Raw genomic sequence first — 22,792 nt, 5'->3', positions numbered from 1 at the left:
GTTGAGTAAATTGATGTCAATGGATAAAAAATCTTCAAATACCGGATTAGTATAAAAAATAACCACTTACTAAAACCAATAACCGGTATTAAATAATCGTAAAATGAACTGCGAACGTTTTCGGTTCCTTCCCTAGGACCTTTCTCAAGCAGCGATTTGTCTTTAGAATAACTATGAACCTATTTAATTTAATACCGGTTATTGGTTTTAGTAAGTGGTTATTTTTTGATGTCAATGATTATGATTTGTTTTAATGCAGTTAAACAGAAATGACAAAATAGCAATTCTATTTGATAGTACTTTCAGGTCATCAGTTGGATTCTCAAAACTCTAGCAGCAAGTGCAAATGTTATCTTCTCATTTTTGTTTTGCTGTTGAAGCATGTTGAAGCATTTTTAATTATTATTATTATTTTTTTTAACTTGTGGAATTTTATTTTTTGTTTTTTTGATCATGGTTTGTTGAATTATATTGGTTTATTCATTTATTTTTTAGAGTTAATTTGATAATATAAGTAAATGTGTTGTTATCTATAGCTTTATTGTAAATACAACCTCACCATAAACTGGAACTGTAATATTCGCAAATCACACCTAAATTCAAAATTTCCAGCAAATAAAAGTCAAAAATACACATCGAATGTTTTCGGCCACTAAATTTATCGACCTTCCTCAGGAAATATAAACTGGAAAAACTGTCCTATAAGTAGAACTTAGCTGCCTTTTAAATTTTTAAAAGAATGAAAACTGCTGTGACGTATCGTGTATGACGTATATTATGAGTCTAGATAGCGTTTCCATGCTGATGATACAGGAATGACATCCATGTTGATGCAGTTTCCACTCACGCTCGCCTTGTAGATCTCTACTGCTTCTAAAATTTTTATATTTTGCCTGTTGAAAACCTTGTGTATTAGCTTGGCCTGGTCCCAACAGGGGGAAATCCCCGGATCACTGGCATACTGTGCTAAAGCTGTATTGATGTTACCTTTTAGCACATCATATTTGTAATCTTTTAGTCTGGCTTGTAGCGATCTGTATGTGGATCCTATGTAAGCTAGTAATCTGTCAAACCTCTCGTCATATAGGGGGATGTGGTAAATCCCAGGAGCCAGAGTGTCTTCAGTGTCATCCTTCGCGTTTGAGAGAAGGTGGAAAACGGTGGGTTTCCTTCTATAGGCAAGGAGTACGTTTAAATTATTTGCGATCCTTCTATATATGCGATGTAGTGTCGGTTCGTAGTCTAAGATCACCCGATTTGCTTCTGCTTTGTTAACCCTGTTAGATGACTGAGATAGATATTTGGATGCCAGATTGTCAATAAACGATGTTCGTGCCTCAGCCTACTGCACATAATCCATTATCAGTTATAACGAATATGGAAAAATTGCTATCTTCTGGAAATAATAAATGTCCAGATTACAACAAAAATTATCTTAGATGGAAAGCGCTATTCACTATTGAGGAACATAAACACCAACCAGAGAGTAGTATATTTTGGCAATACATTGAAAGAAGTATAAATTGGCTCAGATCACAGAACATCACAATGATCAAGGCTGATAAGAGCAAGGCAGTCGTGCTCATGAAAAGATCTACCTACGTCGATACATTGCAGCAATATGTAGTGGACACACAATATCAGCTCTCAGATGCCACATATATAACAAAACTACGAAGTCGTGTTACTAAGTTTACACGCACGGGTCTTGCAAACACACTTAGCCTGAGACACGTGGTAGTCAGCTCTCCTGACACTCCACGTCTGTTTGCCTTTGCTAAAATGCATAAACCCAGTTAACAATTACGTCCAGTGATCGATAAAGCCAGATCACCAACATTCGTATTGGAACAACGGATACATCATATGTTAAGGCACTACCTGCATTCGTACACGTACATGATCTCAGATTCAGGTGACCTTCTCTCCAAACTGGCCGCCAGTTTGGAGAGAATTTGGAGTTTAGTTTAAATGGAGATGAATACCTTACAGTCTTCGATTTTATTTCCATGTTTCCGTCTGTAAGGTTGAAACCTTGCTTCTGCGCATTGAGAGATTACTTTCTAAGCTCTATCCCTGATGCACAATCGTACCACTTGCAGATATTAGAGCTTACTCACTTATTATGTTATTCATCCTGTTTTCGATTTAACAAACATACCTACATCCAAAAACATGGAGTACCCATGGGTAGTCCCATCTCAGGAGATCTTTGTAAATTAGTCCTACGACAATTGGAGGAGTGGTCATTAAAAAACATCAAGCATAACATCCTTCTGTACACCCGATATGTCGATGACATTTTAATTGTATGGAGAAAACGTCCTAATATTGCGGATGTATTAAAAATGTTTAATAATAACAGCTATGGATTAACGCTAAAGTTGGATCAGGAGAGCAATAATAGCATTAATTTCTTAGACATCAGGATCCAAGAAGCTGATAGCAAATTCGTCATAGCAATTTATCACAAGGCTACTTCCATTCCTCTATTCATACCTTCCAATTCAGCGGACCCATGGGCATATAAGACATCCGCATTCCGCACTCTTGTGGCCAGAGCTTACTCCCATTCTACATGGTTGTCTGATACCAACAAGGAACTGGAGCATCTCAAACAGGTAGCATACAACCACGGATATGGCCGCACGTTTATTGACAATCTGGCATCCAAATATCTATCTCAGTCATCTAACAGGGTTAACAAAGCAGAAGCAAATCGGGTGATCTTAGACTACGAACCGACACTACATCGCATATATAGAAGGATCGCAAATAATTTAAACGTACTCCTTGCCTATAGAAGGAAACCCACCGTTTTCCACCTTCTCTCAAACGCGAAGGATGACACTGAAGACACTCTGGCTCCTGGGATTTACCACATCCCCCTATATGACGAGAGGTTTGACAGATTACTAGCTTACATAGGATCCACATACAGATCGCTACAAGCCAGAACAAATATGACGTGCTAAAAGGTAACATCAATACGGCTTTAGCACAGTATGCCAGCGATCCGGGGATTCCCCCCTGTTGGGACCAGGCCAAGCTAATACACAAGGTTTTCAACAGGCAAAATATAAAAATTTTAGAAGCAGTAGAGATCTACAAGGCGAGCGTGAGTGGAAACTGCATCAACATGGATGTCATTCCTGTATCATCAGCATGGAAACGCTATCTAGACTCATAATATACGTCATACACGATACGTCACAGCAGTTTTCATTCTTTTAAAAATTTAAAAGGCAGCTAAGTTCTACTTATAGGACAGTTTTTCCAGTTTATATTTCCTGAGGAAGGTCGATAAATTTAGTGGCCGAAAACATTCGATGTGTATTTTTGACTTTTATTTGCTGGAAATTTTGAATTTAGGTGTGATTTGCGAATTGCTTTATTGTGAATATATTAAGTTAGGATTGACAAAAAGATCCAACCAAGATAGCTACATAAAACAAAAGTTAATTGCTGATAAACAAAATGTACCAACCTTATTGTTATTGTGCTTTGCATGAAGTTTTGAAAGTTATCATGTTACTAATGTTTTCAATCCATGTGTAGGATCTTTTGAAAAACAATTCCTTTTGATGCTGGTGGTGATCCATTTTTCATTTGGTTCTGATGTATTCGAATTTCAAACATTTACTTTTTATGAATCTTTAAACACCAGGAGTATATAAAATTTTGCTCAAGAATAACAGATTTAATGAGTCCTTGTATATATTGGGTCTACAGAAAGATCTCTAAAACAATATCTCCCTGAACACAAAGCAGATATAGAAAAGAAGAAAAAAATTACCAGCTTAGTTATATATGCCAATGAGAATGGGATTACACAAGAACTACAACAGGCTATCCTAATAATACGAAAAACCTGCCATATACACCAATTTAGGAATTTGGAGACATTGGAAATTTTTAAAGCAGCTTGCCAGAGTTTTTCGATCAATTTTAAAGACAAAGAACAAATTTCAAAGGCATTGCAAGCTATGTATTGCCCAGCACTATAACAAATGACACATGCACACATGTTTAAAAATTCATAAAAAGGAAATGCTTGAAATTTGAATGCATCAGAGCCAAATGAAAAATAGAACACCACCAGCACCAGAAAGAATTGTTTTTTAAAAAGATCTGCCTGAAGAAAATCCTAGACATGGACTGAAAACATTAGTAACATGATAACTTTTAAACTACGTGCAAATTGCAATAAGGCTGGTATGTTTTGTTTATAATTAATGCTTTGTTTAGTGGATTGTTTTTAATTCACGATTCCCATTACAGATGTAAATAATCACAACAACAAACGTTTAATGAATAAACACCTAATTCAGTGGCGTGCCATCATTGGAAGTGGTGGAAGTGCCACTTCCCTTGTATCTTCTAAAAATAAATACATATTGTGTGATTATTTTCATATAATTAAAATTAATATTTTATTATAACCGCATTATGTATCTTATTACAAATTTCTGTACTACATGTGAAAAAAACGATAAGATTACTATTGCATATTCGAATATAGTGGTGGAATGGAAGTGCTGTATTGTCAGCTTCCAAATAGCCAGATTCACGCATGCGTTTTACAGAGCACCAACCACACCTGGTTTAGCTGATGGAAGCTATACACATATAACACTTTCAATGATTCTATCCAGGACTGGTTCTGGGCTGTTAGCCATCTGCCTGCTAGATATTTGGCCACCCTCGCCCAATTATGTGAATCGCAAGTAGATTTATAACTTAATCCAACCGATAAGAATTTACTGGTACGTTTTTATGATAGTTCTGTGTAGTTGACAGGAGTTTAAAAAAATCCATTAAAATATTTGATATTTTTATTCCGCTCTCCCATCTTATATTACTTATGGATTTCAATGTTAAACCAGTGATATTACGATTTCGTATGTCCCATCTCTAAGAGGATGTAGAAAAAAATGTGTACAATTCTTGTACAATATTAAAAATTAACTGTTACTTTGACAGCATCATTTACAACTAAATTTAATGAATGAGAAAGATGCATGAGGTACAGAAAAAGCTCTAGAATTTATTTTCCTTAAATTTACGATTTATGTATCCGTTTGTCATAAAAATGTGTCTTTCCACTTTTTTTCCCAAGACTACAAATATTTGAGTACAAAGTAACTGGTTTTGACTTACTTCTACTTAAGAAGTAGTTAAATAATTAAGCAATTAGGGAATTGTGGACAAATAAAACTCTGATGGAATTTTACGTAAACAAAAGCTTAACCAATCCAATCTCTAGCCAAGTACATTGGAGACTGATTCTTTGTAATATTAAATGTAATAAAGACAGAAATTTTTCCAGTTCAATGAGAGTGACCAAAAAGTTGTAAATTTTGGAAATTTCTGTGGACACCTGTTCCTAAAATGAATTACTTAGAAAACAAATGACTATTAAGTTTAACAAATTTAGATTTTTACAGCTATGGTGAGAAACGTTTAAAATTTACAACAACCCTGCCATATCCTTTGATATATATTAGTGATGCAACAAAAGAGGCATTTGACATTAACCGGTATTGGCATACTCGGGATTTGGCATGCACACCTACCAAGATCATCTCTGATTCCATCCATGGGCCATTGGTAGAGATAGTGTTACCACCCGCCCGTTTTTCACCCAGACAGTCTGGGAATCGTGAACTATTAATTGTGGTGAACTATTAATTTTATCCGGGAATATCGTGTGCAACCTGTCAACTTTTTTTTTTTTTTTTTTTCCTCATACGATTTGTATTCGTACATGTCTCCAATATCCAATAGAGCTAAGTCATCTATAGTTGTTTTTTCTTAATTTAGTTACTTACGTTATTCCTACCCAAGTCTCCCTAGTCCCTAACTGTAACTGATTTAGAATTGGCATGCACTGCACGTTATTCTTTGCATTGCAAAATGACTCCTGTTCGAACAAACCTCACCAGCTGTTTGGGACAGAGATTTTGAAAGCATAGGTGGCAACATAGGTAGGGAGCAATTTTAACTAAGTGGATTGTTTTAATATTTAAAAAGTAAAGAATATTTTATGTTATTTTTATGTATGTTTCTTCACAAAACTGTATTTAATTATAATTTTCTTTAAAAGTATATTCATACAATTGTATATTTTGTGCCAGGTATGTATAATTGTATATCCACCACATGTTTTATTTCACCAAGTAAGTTTTTATTATTTTATTTATAATTTTAGCCCTTATATTGTGGCTAGCGATTCAGAATATAATTGTGATATTAAAAATACATTTAGAGAAGTCTACGGTTTATACTGGCTTATCGAACAAATAATACGAATGGACCCTAGACCATCACTGACGCACAATTGACTGATTGCCCCAAAAGTCGGCTTCTTACAGAAACACAGCTTTCCTGTCATCAAATGTCACGGCACGCCACTGCCCTAATTCCTTAATCTGTATTAAAACTACAAAAGACTGGAATAAGAGGGAGAGAGGAAGAATGACAAGTATTATGTAGGAGCTTTAAGAACACATCATCACAATCCACCACTTTAAGCTTTGAGGTACCAGTACCTCAATGCTTAAAGTGGTGGATTGTGATGATGTGTTCTTTGGAATTGCAGAACAAGGTGTTATGATGTTGGATGATCTTGTTGATGAAGCTTCATACAATCTTTGGGATCACTATGACCTGAAGATCTTCCTATTCCTTTCACTTGTTGAAAGTAGCTTTCTTGATTGTCCCTGTTTTCTTCTATCCACCAGTTATACTTGTATCCCTTGATTAATGCAAGTAATTAATCCCCCAATCCTACCACATATATAACAATTGTGTTAATCAAATACAGTGAACCCTGGTAGTTGAATTAAACAAACATCATTTGCTAGAACAAATTTTTGATAAATAACAAATACAGTAGAGCATCGATTATCCGACCCCCGATAATCGATAAAATTATTAAATTATTTAAAAGTAAAAAATTATTTTTAAATTATTTTATTGCTTACAAAACAAACAACCACTCATAATTAGAAAATTAAGTCTCGTTTAAATACTGGCCTCCCTTCGATGGTCGAGTCGGTGTTGCTAGCTAAAACATGCAAAAATTTCACGAAAATAATATTAAAGTAGCCAAGACATAGCCAAATATTGTAGTGCCACATCATTGTGGACATTTGAAATTTGCCGATTAGAACGGTCGGTTAACCGATTGTTAACCAACCGTTCTAGTTCTAATCGGCAAATTTCTAGAAGTAATTGTACCTACAACTAATAAGTATAACTAAATATATTTGCACATTTGACTACCACATGTTTTCATAAATAGATAAATTGTAGTTTATACTAATAGGGAGTAAAGGCAAAAGAACTTAAACCTAAAAAGTTTAATGAGAGATTACTATAGAAATCTGATCTCTTTAAAAAAAAACAAAAGAAAGATAATAGTGTGTGATGGGAAACACACTCCATTTTGTTCTAATTTATTTGTTTTTGTTTAGTTATGTTTATTTGGAGATTTTCTTCAGTTAAGAGTGACTACTTCATGTTCCCAGTCAACAAAATGAAAACTTAAGTCAAGCTTACTATTTACAATCTGTTGTTCAGGATGCCGTAAATCAAATGACATCCACTTCTGGAAGTGAAAGAATATTTTTATTTTTTAAAGTAACTTTGGAACAAGTCAAAAAGAAAATGGAAATCTTTTATTTTCTTATGATTACATGATTATCAGAACTAGAATTTCTTGCAGTAGGAAATATGTAAAACACAGGGCTACTAAAACATGTAAAAGAAATACTGTACATGTGATGTTGTTATATCAGTAGTTATAGAGAGATGATTGCAAATAGGGAGGCTTTCTCAAAGAAAACCTCTCCTTGAAAAAGGATAGCTGTTGGATTTTATATAAAATTACTTGGTGTATGAAATTAATTGATACTAATTGCTGCTTTGTGTTTGTTCTAGGAATTCTAAATTAAAATTTATTTATTATAATTGTTAAAATTATTAGAAGCTTAACCACCTACATCAAGACCAGCGTTTCTCAAAGTGGGCGATAACGCCCCCTTGTGGGCGCTGGAGGCTTTCAGGGGGGCAGTAGAAGCCTCAAAGAGAATTGGGGGGCGTTAAGGAAATATAGAGGGGCGACGGCAGACAAATTCTATATATAAAAATTCAACGGAATATATATAAAATGTTGACATTTTATATAATTTTTATTTTTTATTGAAGGTCACAACTTGAATATTTCTAACACATTGACTTTTATTTTAGCTCAGCATTTCTCAAAGTAAGCAATAACGCCCCCTTCTGGCGCGATGAATAGATCCATGATAGAGGCAGGGTATTGAACGGTGACCAAAGGCAAAATTGGGGCTGATAAGAGGAAACATTGCGTTTAATGGTTTCCAGATGATGAGAACAATGTACAGTAAGGGCACAAAGTGTGAGATTCATAGAAAAGTTTTCCTAAGAATATTTCCAATCCTTTTCTCACACAAGAGAAAATGGGTTAGGGGGCGTTGGGTATAACTTTATGGAACAAAGGGGGCGGTGGATCGAAAAAGTTTGAGAATCACTGATCTAGACAAATTACTTTGTATCTAATTATTAACTTAGCCTATTTATCCTATCTGACTTCTTTCTTAATTAAGAAGAAATCAGATAGTTGCACTGTTTACTGTAGACTTGTTATAGTATTGTCATAAGGTTTATGATAGATGTACTACTATTTGTAATTGGTTGAAGAGAGTATTTTGAATATAAATACATTAATAAAAATTTATTAAAGGTTAATTGAGAAATACATTACTAGTTTGTGTAATTTTTAAAATTAATTTGTAATAATTTACTTTTATCAACTTACAGACAATAATAATTGCAATTTTTAATTGCAGCTCAATCATTACGAATACTAAAAAGAAACAATCAAGGATGCCCTCTGATAATAGGACAGTTCAAGAATATTTAGGCTCTAAGATTCCATCAAGTGAAAAAAAAGATTTTATGAAAAACTTTATGAATAACATAAAAGACATTGAAGAGATAGTAAAACCAATTGACAGTGATGGAAAAACGTAAGAAATTGAAATCTAATTTTATAAATTAATTAAAACTTAAAATAATTTGAAAATTACAGAAACCATTGATATTGTTATTATTATTATGTTGAGTGTAGTGGGTTATACTTGGTTGTCACTGGTTGCTGTATACTCTGCCTGACCAGAGACAAGGCATAGCAACAAAAACAAAAATTAAATAGTGTCAGTGTATGTCTGTATTTGGGAATTTCCTAACAATATGACATGTATTCAATATAGTGGCCTTCTGTAGTGTGATGTATGTGTTCCAGGCTTTTGTGTAGTGTGTGGTATGGTGTAGCACTAGTTTGTGCTTAATTAATTATGATGTACAAATAAGGCTACATACAAAAAATTTAAATTTATTATATGCATGAGATATGCTGCGATTGTATAAGTCGAGCACAGAAGTGAAAACACACGTCTAGAGCAAGGTTCGAATCCAAACTGTGAGGTCATAGGTCAGGTTGCAGGTCTGTTTGATTCAAGTTCCTCCTGGTGGCGACTTTTGGATTTATTACCAAAGCTGTCGCTACATATGACATCTGTAGAGGAGAGGACGTCAGGTACAATAAGAACCCTATCCATAAGAATGTTGTGTTCTTCAACATGTTTGTATATTTTGTTTATAAATTAATGACATCCTGTATTCAGTGTGTTGGAAGACATGTAATTGGTCTGTATTTTGTGGGGTCTGTGGTATTGTTATTTTTTAGGTTTCATGTAAGTGATGCCTTGAGTAAGAAATTTTGGCATGTCTTGTGGATTGATGATGATGTATGTTTATGTTAGGTGTTTAGCTAGTTCCTGGTGCAGTGATGTAAACTTTTTGTATCAGAAATTGTGAATGTTGTCTACACTAGGTGTCTTCCAGTTTTATTATTATTTTTTGCAAATGTCATGCTCAGCTGATACTGGTGTCAAGTGCTATACCAAACTAAAGTCAAGACATAGCTACCCAAACAAGTGTTACATCAAGCGTCTGTGTTACTGATATATGTGTCAACATCTATAAGCTTCCTAATAATGTGACATGTTCAATATATGAGTAGACAATTCAATAACAGATACAATAAATACCTTATCCATCCTCCACAGCTGTCTTGTGGTGTAATGGGTTAATGAGAACCACATTGTATAAATAATACACCACGGATTAACATGTATTTCAAATAAATGATAATGGTAATTATTTATTTACAGTCAACTTAAATTACAGAATTTCGAAACAGTCTGTAATATTACACGTTACCTTTTTTAAAATACAGAATTTAAACTGTTTATTTCTCCTCATTCACAATGCTCGTAGATCTGGTTACATGTGTGAGTCCCAAAACCGGCCAGTTCACAATTCATTTGAATCATCTTATAATGCTAATTAAAACTAACTTAAATTAAACTAAAACTAATGTTACTTAGATTAGAGAAAGAATACAGAAAGATTATATTAGAAAGGGATCCCTTTTATTTGTTTAGAAAGTTGGGCAATTTGCAACATCTATCACAATTAATTGATACAACCTGACCATGTGGACACCTTTTGATGGGACAAAATATCCAATTACAAATCCTCCTTTATATTTTGATAGTACCAGTTTTTTAACACAACTCCTCTGAATCTCTGTTGACTGAGTCTCTCTCTCTGGTTCCTTTATCGTCGTCACCCTGTCTCTTTCGTTTCCTTTTCCTCTCACTTGATTCCTCAAGAATGAACAAAGATCATCCCTCTATGCTGTGACGTTGGTCAATGCCCCTTTCCAGCCCAAAACTAGCCAGAAACAAACACTTAACGATTAAAAGAGTTGAAAAGGGAAAGGCAGAAAGCATTAGTTAGATAGACAAAGGGAGAAATTAACAGATTATTTAATAAACCTACATATATATGTCGGAGGGACCACGCCACAGTCTTATTTCTTGAGTGGAGTGTACTTGTTGATTTTTTTATTGTGAACATTGTTCATGTTATGAGTGTTTGGAATGGAGATATCTGTTATATAACAGATATTACTGCATTTGTCACAGTTGTGTAGCGTATTGGGGGTGGCAAAATTTCCTAATAAATAATAATAATATCTTGTAAAAATTTGAACCATTTCATTTCATATTTTTGTTGCACCTACAATTCAGACTGATTGAATGAGCACGGAAGTTTTCATTACTTATTCTGTGACAAAACTGAATTTTAGTCTTTTAAATTGAGATAAGGGGGCGGCGAAATTTTCCTTCTCCTGGGTGGCTGACACCCACGCTATGTTATGCTACTGTGTCAGTGAAAGTGATGTCAGATCTATTGTGATGAATTGTTTTGTCTGTGATTACGGCTCTGTCATAGTATATCAATATATTTTGTGTATCATTTTCTAATACTGCCTTTGGAGTATATTCGTAGTATGATACCTGGGCATTTAATAATCTGTGTTTGTGTGCAAGCTCTTGGTATATTATATGTTGCTACAGTAGAGTGTTGTTTATCCAAATCAATTGGAGATGGGGTTGTTCAGATAACTTATTTTTCAGATAACTGGTTATATATGAAAAATATATTAACCTATCCCATGTTGAAATTTTTCTCCGTCGCATGTCGCTTCGTGTTGAATTTTCATTAATGTTAAGCCTAATGTAAATTTTTAAAGTAATAATCAGGGCTATTGTATCGTTAAAAATTATTTCTTTATTTTGTACAAACAAAATAAATATATTGAAAAATATAAAAACAAAAAAATTATACTTTAGAAGTTAATCTAGTATCAAAAACATTTGATTCAGCACGACACATGTCCTGACACAGTCCTCAGAAAAACACCACACAAAAGTGCCAGTGCTGCCAGCTAAAACACACACACCAACAAAAAAAATATTGGAGTAGCCCAAAGATTGCAACGCACAGCACTAGCGGAAATTTAAATTTGCTGACTGGAACATTTTCGGTTAACCGACGTTTTGGTTGATCGGCTTTCAGATAAACAATGCTCTACTGTATTTGATTATGCCTATTATAAATAGTCTGTTTGTGCTAAGAGCTTTCAACCAGAGGTTATATGTTGTTTTGTTTCTGGCAGAATATGGCATTTTCTGCAAAGAATCATTTGTGAATGGTGTATCCTTCAGTGTTTTCTGTAGTTTTTAATGTTTATGACCTGATCTAGAATGGTGACCATTTACCCCTCAGTCTCTCCAAACAGACAGCCCCTAGTCTGCCAGTAATTTGATGCAGTTTTGTCAACGTAGTCCTGAGCTAGGTCATAGGCATTTCTGTCATGAAGTGCCTTTTGGGCTCATGACTGCTTAGTGGTGTCTATGATATTTATGTGTAGAGCTATGACCAGGTGCTCAGAATGTAAATTTAAGCTAAACAATCACTGTTAGTAATTGGGCAATATATATAACAATATTGGGCAGAATATTGTTATAATATTTAAATTTAAAGATGTGTGATTACTGTCTGTTTGAACTTTATGTAATCTCAATGTCTTTTGTTTGGCTGCAATTTGAAAAAAATGTAGACCTATAAATTTCTCTGTCGTCTATCCATCTGTCTTTCCTTAATCTGAAGAATGGGATTAGGTAGATGAAATCCAAGACCAGATGGAAACCTTAGGGGCAGGTGGCCCCAATTAACTATATATGAACTTCCAATGAAAACCAGAAGTCATGTTATTTCAATTCAAAACTTTTCTCCTGAAAGCAGTTAATAAATGACAGGCATGACTCTACTGCTAACAGGAAAAGTATGATGTACAGGAGTAAGACACTACAGTACTAATTTGAAGTGGAGAGCATATATTTTAAATTAAATAAATTAAAAATATGATTAAAAATTGCAGCCTGGCATTGTGACAATGTCAATAAATAATTGCTCATTCAAAACTACTTTGCTGAATTGTAGTAATCATTGAATTATACTTAATGTAATTTGATTATGTAGCACAGATCATACCTTTCATCATATGTAACTGTCTTCTGTGACAGTTTTTCAGATTTTATGGTTGCAAAGTGGTTTAAAAAATTGTTGATTTAATCCATGATATCAGTTTTAAAAAAATACTAATTAAGACATACATTGCAAACATCTGTAGTTTACATTAATTATGCAAATAGTTTTTTATTAATTAATTTTTTCTGAGGCAGTAGTATTGTTATTCTAGACAAGTATTCAAGTTGATATAGCAGAGTTCAGTACAGTCATTGTGTAACAAAATAAGATTAACAAAGAGAGAGTTAGAGATGGTATAGCTTTATCTTCAGGGTCACACCACAAGGGATGTTGTGGCACAATTCCATGCATTGCACCATGATTAGCCTCATCCTCAACAAACAACTGCACTAAGCGCTGTGCATAAATTATGTCTGCATTTTTCTTGAAATTTTTACTCCTCCTCTTGTCCCAGTTTGTCCAACTTGTAACCCCCTCCCTCCCTTCCAGTGTGGATGTCATGAACAGCCCCTAAGAATTAAAAATGATATAATTTTGCTGAACTTGTGATTTTGATAATGTACACAACTTGGATGATAGATAACATAGCAATGAACATCATAGCCACATTCACAGCAAATACAATTTCATCTGTTTGATTTGTGGTTCTGGAAGCAGGAATTGGGTTTATTTCTGTATATATAATTCTTACAAGTTTTTTATCATCCATACAAGTACCAATGTAATCAAGAGCTTTATCCTCAAGACCACAATGCAAGGATAAATTTTGCAGAGGTTTTTATGGATTTTGGAACACTGACTCTATCATTTCCAGAAAATTGCTTCATGGATGAAGGGTTATTTTATGGTGACAATTCCACTGATGTGCAATTGGACACACAAGAATTCATATCACCTACAAGTGAAGCACACTCAACTTATTATCCAGACTGTGAATGTTTGAGCTGGATTACTTGACCAAAAAGTATTTAGCCTGTTTTTTATTTACAGTACTTTCAACTCCCAAAAGTACTTAGATCTTTTAGTAGAGCATGTTGGGCCACTGCTTGAAAAGCTAAATGTTAACAGTGTTGTTTTCTACCAACTCAATGGAACATTTGTCCATTAGGATATTTAAGTTAGAAAATTGTTGAATGCCATATTTCCAAGCATTTAAATTGGCCAAAGAGGTCCTTTGCCAAAGCTTCCCCACTCTTCTGATTTGATGATGATAGATATTATTTTAATGGAAGTCACATAAAAGAAAGCATTTTCCAAACAGAAATTGTAAATATTGCAGCATGACTAGAGTGCTTAATTGATGCTTTTGCACAGATAATAGGAAAGAATCTTATGAAGCTGAAGAAGAATTTATGACTTGCCTTGCATACTGTCAGGTGTCACAAGGTGCCAGTTTTTATACTCAGTGAAATAAAATGTTCTTATAAATAGTGTAACTTCATTTTCATTAGATTTTAGAAGAGAGTTTTTCCTTCATTTCAACAAAGCAGCATGAAATAAAATGTAACTCTTTAATTTTTTCATAAGCCTGTGTTTTTCGTGGCTAGTTTAACATATTTCAGAGAAATATCTTTCATATTGTTGACAAGAGAAACAATGGGTACATTCCAGTATGCATCAAAGCATCGGTGAACTGCAATGTACAAAAATGTGTTCTGATATTCACTGGTGTAGCAAGCAATGTGCAATGCATTCATCACGTTGTGGATATGCTGAACTCTGATGAAGCAATATGACTGCTTCCATGGTTATATTTAGCAACTTTATAAAATAATCATAAAAATTTAATAAGATGGTTAGCATGTAATATTATTTAATCCCATACATTGTAATTAAATAAAAGATTATTTGATGATGATTTAAAAACTTTTTTAATATGTATACTTGAAATATATAAGCTATGTTGCTAGTAGTAGTAGAAGACTATGCTTGAAAATGGAGTATAAAACATTGTTGCTTTTGTATAGAGAAAAGTTCTTTTACGCTTCATAATAGCATCAGTAGCAGTTAATGAAAATATTTCATTATCATCATCATTTTTGCTATTCATTTGTATTTGCCCAAATGAGTCTACAAATGCCAATATAGTGCTGCTTACTTATGCCATCTTATTAGGCTCTCTATTATGCCATCTTATTGCCAGACATTTCAATAAAAGCTTGTTAAACTGTTCACTGATGCATTGGTTGTGGCTGAGACTGATGCATACTGGAATGTATCCAATTTCTAATAGAAAAAAGATCCCTAAAGCAAAAAAAGTTAAATTTAAAAACTTACGCCAAGCTTTGTATAGTTTCTGGATACAAATTCACTGAGTTCAGTGTTAATAAAGTTCCTTTAGTATTAACACAAGCACTTTTGACAAGTGCTTGTGTTACACTTTTGGTCAAATGTGTAAAATGACCAAATGACTTTTGACAAATGGTCAAAAGTGACACTTTTGACCATTGTCTTCAGGTGAAAAGAACAAATTTTAACGAAACAAACGTGCAGGATGTTCCAAAGAAACAGAATATTTAAATTCAAACCAGGTGTCCAGAACTTCCGTTAAGAATGTGCAACTAGTTTTTGATATGTTCGAATCTTATACCTTACGATGCTAGCGGTGCATACGTGGAAATACTACTGCATTGACGATATGATGTTAGGCTCGTTTTGTTTTTTAGACGCTGATACAAGGCAATCCACACCCCGGGTAGATTGAGGGTGGAAACATTGCACGCTTCTGAAGTAGCTGTGAGAAGCGCTTCCCAGATGAACACCAACCTTTGATTGTTGCAGCATTTAATTATTGCTGTTCTGGGCAATAACGGGTTGTAGCCTTGCTCGAGAACTTTTTTAGCAAGCTCTGTAGAACATCTTCCTTTGGCTACGTCATCCTGATGCTCAGCAAGGCGGGAGGCGAGCATTCTTGTTGTTGCTCCTTTGTATCTTGTAATAGCTCCCGTTGCCAGATTTTCTAGGTGCATCGTGTAAATCCCTGACTTTTCTAAAGTGGTTAACCTGTCCTGATTGTTGCAGATACACCTATGTAGGTTTGGTAGGGGGTTATGGGTAGTATGAAATTATACTGCCAGAATATACGGCTGATGCGTATAGAGGTTGGTCCAAGATACGGCAGTGATGACTGGATCACGGATGCTTTTTCCTTTCTGTACAGTGTGGTACATGGGTATAGGGACTCTTTTACCTTACGGAACACATGTTCATATTTGCCATGCGTGAATCCTGCGAGCGATACCACTACTCTGATGATGTCTAATTCGATTTTTGTTGCTAGCTGCGTTGACGGAAGCAGTAATGCTCTTCTAACGAATGCAGCAATGGCGGCATTGATGTACTGCGACAGTTGGAACGCATCTGCCGTGATAATGTACGGTAACCCATCTGATTTGTGATGAACGGCAAATTGCGGCCCATCAACCGACTTTTGTATACGCAGATCCAAGAACGCTACTGATTCCTCATGCTCCCTCTCCCATGTGAAACTGATAGTAGGGTATATGCTTGCAAGTTTCTGCACAAATTTGATAAACTCCTCCTCTGTACTCTCCCATACTATTAGGATATTGTCCACATAACGTAAGTATAGAGACGGATAACTGATGGTAAGAGGGGAGTTGAAAATTCTATGCTTGATTTCTCTCATAATGAGCTCGGCCAAGACTGCAGATAGCGGGGAGCCCATAGGAACTCCTCGCTTCTGCAAGTAGACGCTCTTGTTGAAAAGGAAATAATTGTGCTCAGTGATGAATGTCAGTGCATCACGTATGTCTAGCACTTTTGTTGTATACTAAAACCCTTTTTGATGATCAAAGAGTTAGCAAGCATTACGGCTTCCTTATATCCATCTGTACCTGTTTTTGAAGCTGTAATGCTTGCTAACTCCTTGATCATCAAAAAGGGTTTTAGTATACAACAACTTTTCTTGTTAAAATATAACCAGTCACAACCTCAGGCTTAGAACATGAATTCTTTTATTAACTTTGTAATATTTCTTAAGTTGATATTTCCAATATGAATTCTAGGTTTTGCAATCCCTTTTTAGTCATACTATTATAAAATTTTTCTATAAGATTTCTTTTACATTTTCCATTTGTTTCTCCTGAACTCGTTTTTTAATATAGTTCATTAGAATAAGTTCATTTAACATAGTTCATTCTTCTACTATACTATACTTGATATTATACACATAATTATCATGGATGACATTAGAATAGAATTAAAATCTCCTTGCCAATTCACCCTGAAACGTTTTATTGAAAATTGATTGCTAAATTTTGAAATTTAGTTTTATCATCAAACAATTTGATAAAATCAGTAGATAATACTTGCTCCATTAAAGCAATGCTCTGTCCCATCTTTGCCCTCTTAAAATGAAAATTCTAGTGTTGTTATTACTAATATTTATGTAATTATTTTTGTGTTTATCAATTTATTATTTTACTAATATATATTAATGTGCACATATATATATATATATAATTTTTTTTTTAGGATATTGCACATATTTGTTTTGAATCAAGACATTAACAAAACATATTTACTTGTTGAACAAATAAAGTCAAATATAAAATCACACAAATCATGTGGCAGAAGGTTGAAAGATTATATCAATATTAGAGACAATAATGGATACGTAAGTTTGTAATAATATTTAAGTATCTCTTTAATTTGTTTGAAGCATTTGTTTAATATTGAAATAGAAATTATTTTATATTAATATAAAATTACAATTATAATTAATTAAATTATGATGTGATAATTAGTTTAATTAATAACAGAGTATGTAAATGTAATTTTATCAAAATTGTACATAAATATTCAATTCATACAAAATTTTCTTCATTCTCAAATGACAACTCCATGATTAGTTTATAAATGTGAATCATTAATTTTCATTTTAAAACTTGGTTTATTTATTTATTGTAATTAAGTTTTAATTTGCACCAAATTTATTGTATTTTAATTATAATGAATACAATACATTTCAAAAATCTCAAGCTGCTGTGATGCATAACAATAAGGAGATGTCAATGTTAATATAGTAGAGTGTCAATCAGTTGGGGACTGGGGTTGTTCGGATAACTTATTTTTTGGATAACCGATTATGTATGAAAAAATATATTAACCTATCCCATGTTGAAATTTTTCTCTGTTGCATGTTGCATTGCATTGAATTTTCATCAATGTTAAGCCTAACATAAATTTTTAAAAATAATAATCGTGGCTATTGTATCATTAAAAATTATTTCTTTATTTTGTACAAACAAAATAAATATATTGAAAAATATAAAAACAAAAAAATTATACTTTAGAAGTTAATCTAGTATCAAAAACATTCGATTCAGCACGACACAGTCCGACTGGAACGCTTTCGGTTGATCGGCTTTCGGATAAACAACGCTCTACTGTATATGAAAGATACAGTTATATGAATATAACAGATATTCTGTTAAGATATGAAGCATATTGTTGATTGCCAGTGTATACTGTTTTCAAATATTTTAGAGCACCATTCAGGTATTGTGCAGTTCTGGTCAAGATTTGTAAATGACCTGCAATAAGTACAGTATTAGTATCCAGATAAAATGTTTTTTCTGATTATCTTTGATCATTTATTTGAATAACTTTAATTTTTATAATTTTATTTATTTTAGACTCCATTATTTTATGCTGTCAGAAATAATTATAAAATTTTGACAGCATATCTTCGAGAGTGTGGTGGTGATTCATATCTTGCTGATTACATTCAGAAAAATACACCATTTCATATTGCTACTTTGCACGGCAATAAAGCTTTGACTGTAATGGGATTATTATGCCATCCAACAAATGATAATGTTGATATAACTAATGCACACGGTATGTATTTTATTACTATTATTAACATATTCAGGTGTATATAAACCACAAACTGGAACAAATAAATTTTATAGATAAAACACACACCATTTTATTCCAGAAAAATGACTTTAATATCTACATATGTATAAGTAATTATAGTTTTACCATATTTGTTAATAGTATTATTTATTATTATTTTTAATTTTTGTTACGATATTGATGTATTATAGTTTTAGTTTTATTTGTTTGCATTTGGAATATTGTTTAAAATTTATAATGGTTCTAAGTAAAATAAGATTCTAGAATTTAAATTATGATTCAGTGCAGACTCCCTCTGCAAAACCAAGTTCAAAAAAAAGGTTCTTTTAATGTTTTGAAAATTTTTGTTTTATTCTGTATCTTTGATATGTGACCTGAAGATGACTATTAAATGATGGTTGTAAATCTAAATATCAGGGCTGTGGAGTCGGAGTCGTGGAGTTTTGGTGTTTTAGTCAGAGTCGGATGGTAAGGAAAAGTCAGAGTTGGAGTCGGTAGATTTTTTACGCGACTCCACAGCCCTGCTAACTATGTAAAATTACTTGTCGTGACTGACTGACTAACTGACTGAGTGATTGATTCATCATCACCCAGAGAAAACCACTGAATCTAAAGAGAGTGAAATTTTGTACACAGTTAGGGTACATCATGAAAACACACACTAAGAGGGGATTTTCGAAATTCACCGCGGGGGAAGAGTGAGAGGATTAAGGTTTAACCTAAAGAACGACTTCTACTGTACTATTTTAGATGCGAGTTTTTGTTTTCAACTGTGTTTAGTTTTCATTGAGTGCTTAGGTGTATTAAATTGATAACATTTCAGACATTGTTATAAATATTTTTATATATTTCGATTTTTTAACCAAATGTTCGAATCGTTTTAAATTTGAATTTGTTATTGCATATTAGTTTAATTATAGAAAAATTGTAAACGCTTCAGAAAATTGATCAAATTGAAAATAGTTTGTGTGATTCTCAGCAATTCTCATCATTCTCAGCGGTAGTTGTTATATAACAATTATTATGATTGTTGAAATACTGAATATAAATGGGGTTTGCTTGCAAAATCCATGCGAGAGAAGTCACAGATAACAGCTAGTATTAGTATAGTTAATTAGTTATTTTGCTGGAATATAAAAGCATGTTTTACCATGTTTACATATTCAAGATCAGTTGTGGGTTCAGCCTGTGACTAAAGAATTTCTATGGATTTCAAGCATATAAAAGTGTCAATGTAAAGTGATTTTTGTAAAATTAATAGTAGTTATATATACTTTTAAGTTGTTAAGTTTTAAATGTTAAATGCTTGGTTTTTATGGAAATAGAATGATTGTACATTTGGAATTTAGAATGTTTGTTACTGACAATGGGATGTATGTTAATTTTGAAAATGTTTCAATTAAAAAATTTTGATTTCTTTACAATTTGAAAATTGTTGTTTTTTAATACATTTAACCTTACTTGGTGGTGATAAATTATCAAAATAAATTTCAATGTTTTATTAGGCCAAACAGTGCTGCATGCAGCATTGCATGAAAAACAAATAGACAATCCAGAAAGAAATGAACTTATTAAGTTTTTATTGAAGAAAAAACATAAAGTTAGCAGTCAGGTAAGAATATTTATTTATATTATTTTGAAATGTTTAATACAATTAGATCTATTTTAAGAATAAATTCAATAAATGTTTTTCTCCACATTAAGTAATTCTTTTACAATTAAGTTTTTGTTTTACATCCCTTTTTGTTCAAACTAATTCTGGGCCTCACATGTAAGATAACCTTTGTAGTTATATAAATCAAATATTATAATATAACAAATATTAAAACAAAACCAATAAAAACCACAACAGCACAAGCAAACTGGAATAATTTATGTAGAATCTCATCTAATGCAAAATTTCCTGAGGAAGGCCAATAAAGGAGTGGCAGAAAACATTCGAGTACTGAATTTGGATGTTTCATTGCTGGAAATTTTGCATTTAAGTGAGATTCTAAACAAAAACCATATAAAGAGTTTGGTTATTTTAACCTACCATTGTCACATTATTTATGAAATGACATTCAGAATTTGGAATACAAGTATAAATATTTAACAAATAATATCTGAATTCTATCTATATGTAGTGTTTTTTTACTTTGTAAGATTTGACATTAACTTTTATAATTTTTTCCAGGATAAATTAGGAAAGACTGTATTGCATTATGCTGTTAAATATTGTGCCAAAACAGATAAATTTGACATACTGGAGGTATTTTGTAATTTCTTATTAATACATGAAGTATTTTAGATTATTAACTAAGATGTAGAAAAATCCATTTTAATTACTAAAGTGATTAATGTTCTATTATAGTGGGTGTCCATAAAATTCTTCACAAGTTTGTGTAATATAGATTTGCCTTAGAAAAAAGAAAACTATGAATTAAATAGTCATTTAAAAAATGATAAAAAAACTGTACATTATCTTTTTATTTTTGTAATTTTACAAGTTCCTATTGTTAAGTGCAGTTAATTCAACTTTGAGTTTGCAGTGCAAGTTTCTGTATGAAACTTGCACTGCACACAATTTTCAGACATTATGTGATTGATCAGCTGATCCACCTTTTTTTGTCTTCCATTCTTTTTTGTAAACTGCTGCCTTGAAAATTTCCCAAAAATTCTCAATTGGCCTAATTTCTGGCACATTTGCAGGGTTGTCCTCCTTTTCAATGAATACTTTGTTTCCTTATCATAGGTAATCAGAACTGTTTTGGCATAGTGGGAACTTGTTTGGTCTGGCCAGAAAACATATTCTGCTCAAAAATAATTATTTTTAATGTAAGGAAACAGATGACGTTATGCACATTCATTTAAATACTGCTTGATATTGATAGCAAAACTTGATTTTCTCATTAGGGCTTGACTCAATCCTTTTAGTCCTAATACATTCCAAACCAATATTTTGCCCTTAAATTTATTTTTCTTGGAAAACCTTACATTGACAGATATAGAGGAGATATCACTGGTATTCACCATTAATATTGATTGTTGAATGCCGGAAGAGGAAGTAAGATTTGTCATCCAAAATAAAGAACTTTTCATCATGAACTTCCACACTTTGTCTTTGGTAATGTTCTTTGTATCTGTTCTATCAGAATTACCTGCTTCTTTTGCTATTTAATGTGTTTTTGTTTTCAAAACCTCATGGCATTAACTATATGAATTTTTCAGTTTCAAGGCTACAAATTGAATTGAAACTTTGTCTACTGTCTTCAAAGGTCCTCTTCAATCTTTCCAACTTGGCTTTTGTTAGAATTTTTGCTTTTCTACCAGATTTGCTTTTATGTGGTGGTAATCCATCCTTAAAATGTTGGAAAATGCAATTTTATAGTCCATTTTGAAATTATGTCATTTAAAATGGTTAGTAGACTTTCCCTAATGTTTTATTTAATAAGTAAAAGTTGTACACACTCAGGCATAAAAACATTTTCTTTTTTTGCCAGTTTGAAAAAAGCAGAAAACTGAATGCAGAAAAAGTTTCTAAAATATTTTACTACATTCACTTTTCAAATTATAGCATGAGCAGCATAATTTAAAATTACTGGCTGTTAAGCTAGAGTCTGAGGTTTTTTGTGTAGATTTTTTTGGACATTATTTAATAACTAAAAGTGACTATTAAAACCTTGAATTTAAGTAATATATATACTATTTNTATATATATATATATATATGGGTTTGTATAAATATATCACTCAAAACCAACACCAGCACATAAGAAAAAAGGAAAAAATTTACAAATGTTTTCATCTATGTGAAATAGACATTTCCTATAGCAAATCTGGTAACTAGGAGTTTCTTTAAAGAAACTTCCATTTTTTACAATGAACTTCCTTGCTGATGGTAAACTGTTTGCATCTCTTGCATTAATACATTT

At 32.7% G+C, this 22,792-nt stretch overlaps 1 protein-coding gene across 3 annotated transcripts in view; it reads left to right on the top strand.

Moving 5' to 3' along the window:
* Positions 1-22,792, top strand: part of LOC111637419 — a 62,282-nt gene that overhangs the window by 24,027 nt on the left and 15,463 nt on the right. For all 3 annotated transcript variants that reach the window (XM_023382904.1, XM_023382906.1, XM_023382905.1), the window contains exons 3-7: positions 8,877-9,056; positions 17,491-17,632; positions 18,654-18,858; positions 20,385-20,491; positions 21,056-21,130. In XM_023382904.1, coding sequence (XP_023238672.1) covers positions 8,877-9,056; positions 17,491-17,632; positions 18,654-18,858; positions 20,385-20,491; positions 21,056-21,130 — 709 coding nt within the window. The remainder of the gene's footprint in view (positions 1-8,876; positions 9,057-17,490; positions 17,633-18,653; positions 18,859-20,384; positions 20,492-21,055; positions 21,131-22,792) is intronic.

Source organism: Centruroides sculpturatus, unplaced genomic scaffold (assembly GCF_000671375.1).
Source record: "Centruroides sculpturatus isolate CEXI.00-Female unplaced genomic scaffold, Cexi_2.0 scaffold172, whole genome shotgun sequence".
NCBI classification, from domain to species: domain Eukaryota; kingdom Metazoa; phylum Arthropoda; class Arachnida; order Scorpiones; family Buthidae; genus Centruroides; species Centruroides sculpturatus.
The sequence above is the reverse complement of the archived record's forward strand: the minus strand, read 5'-3'. Positions and strand labels throughout refer to the sequence as shown.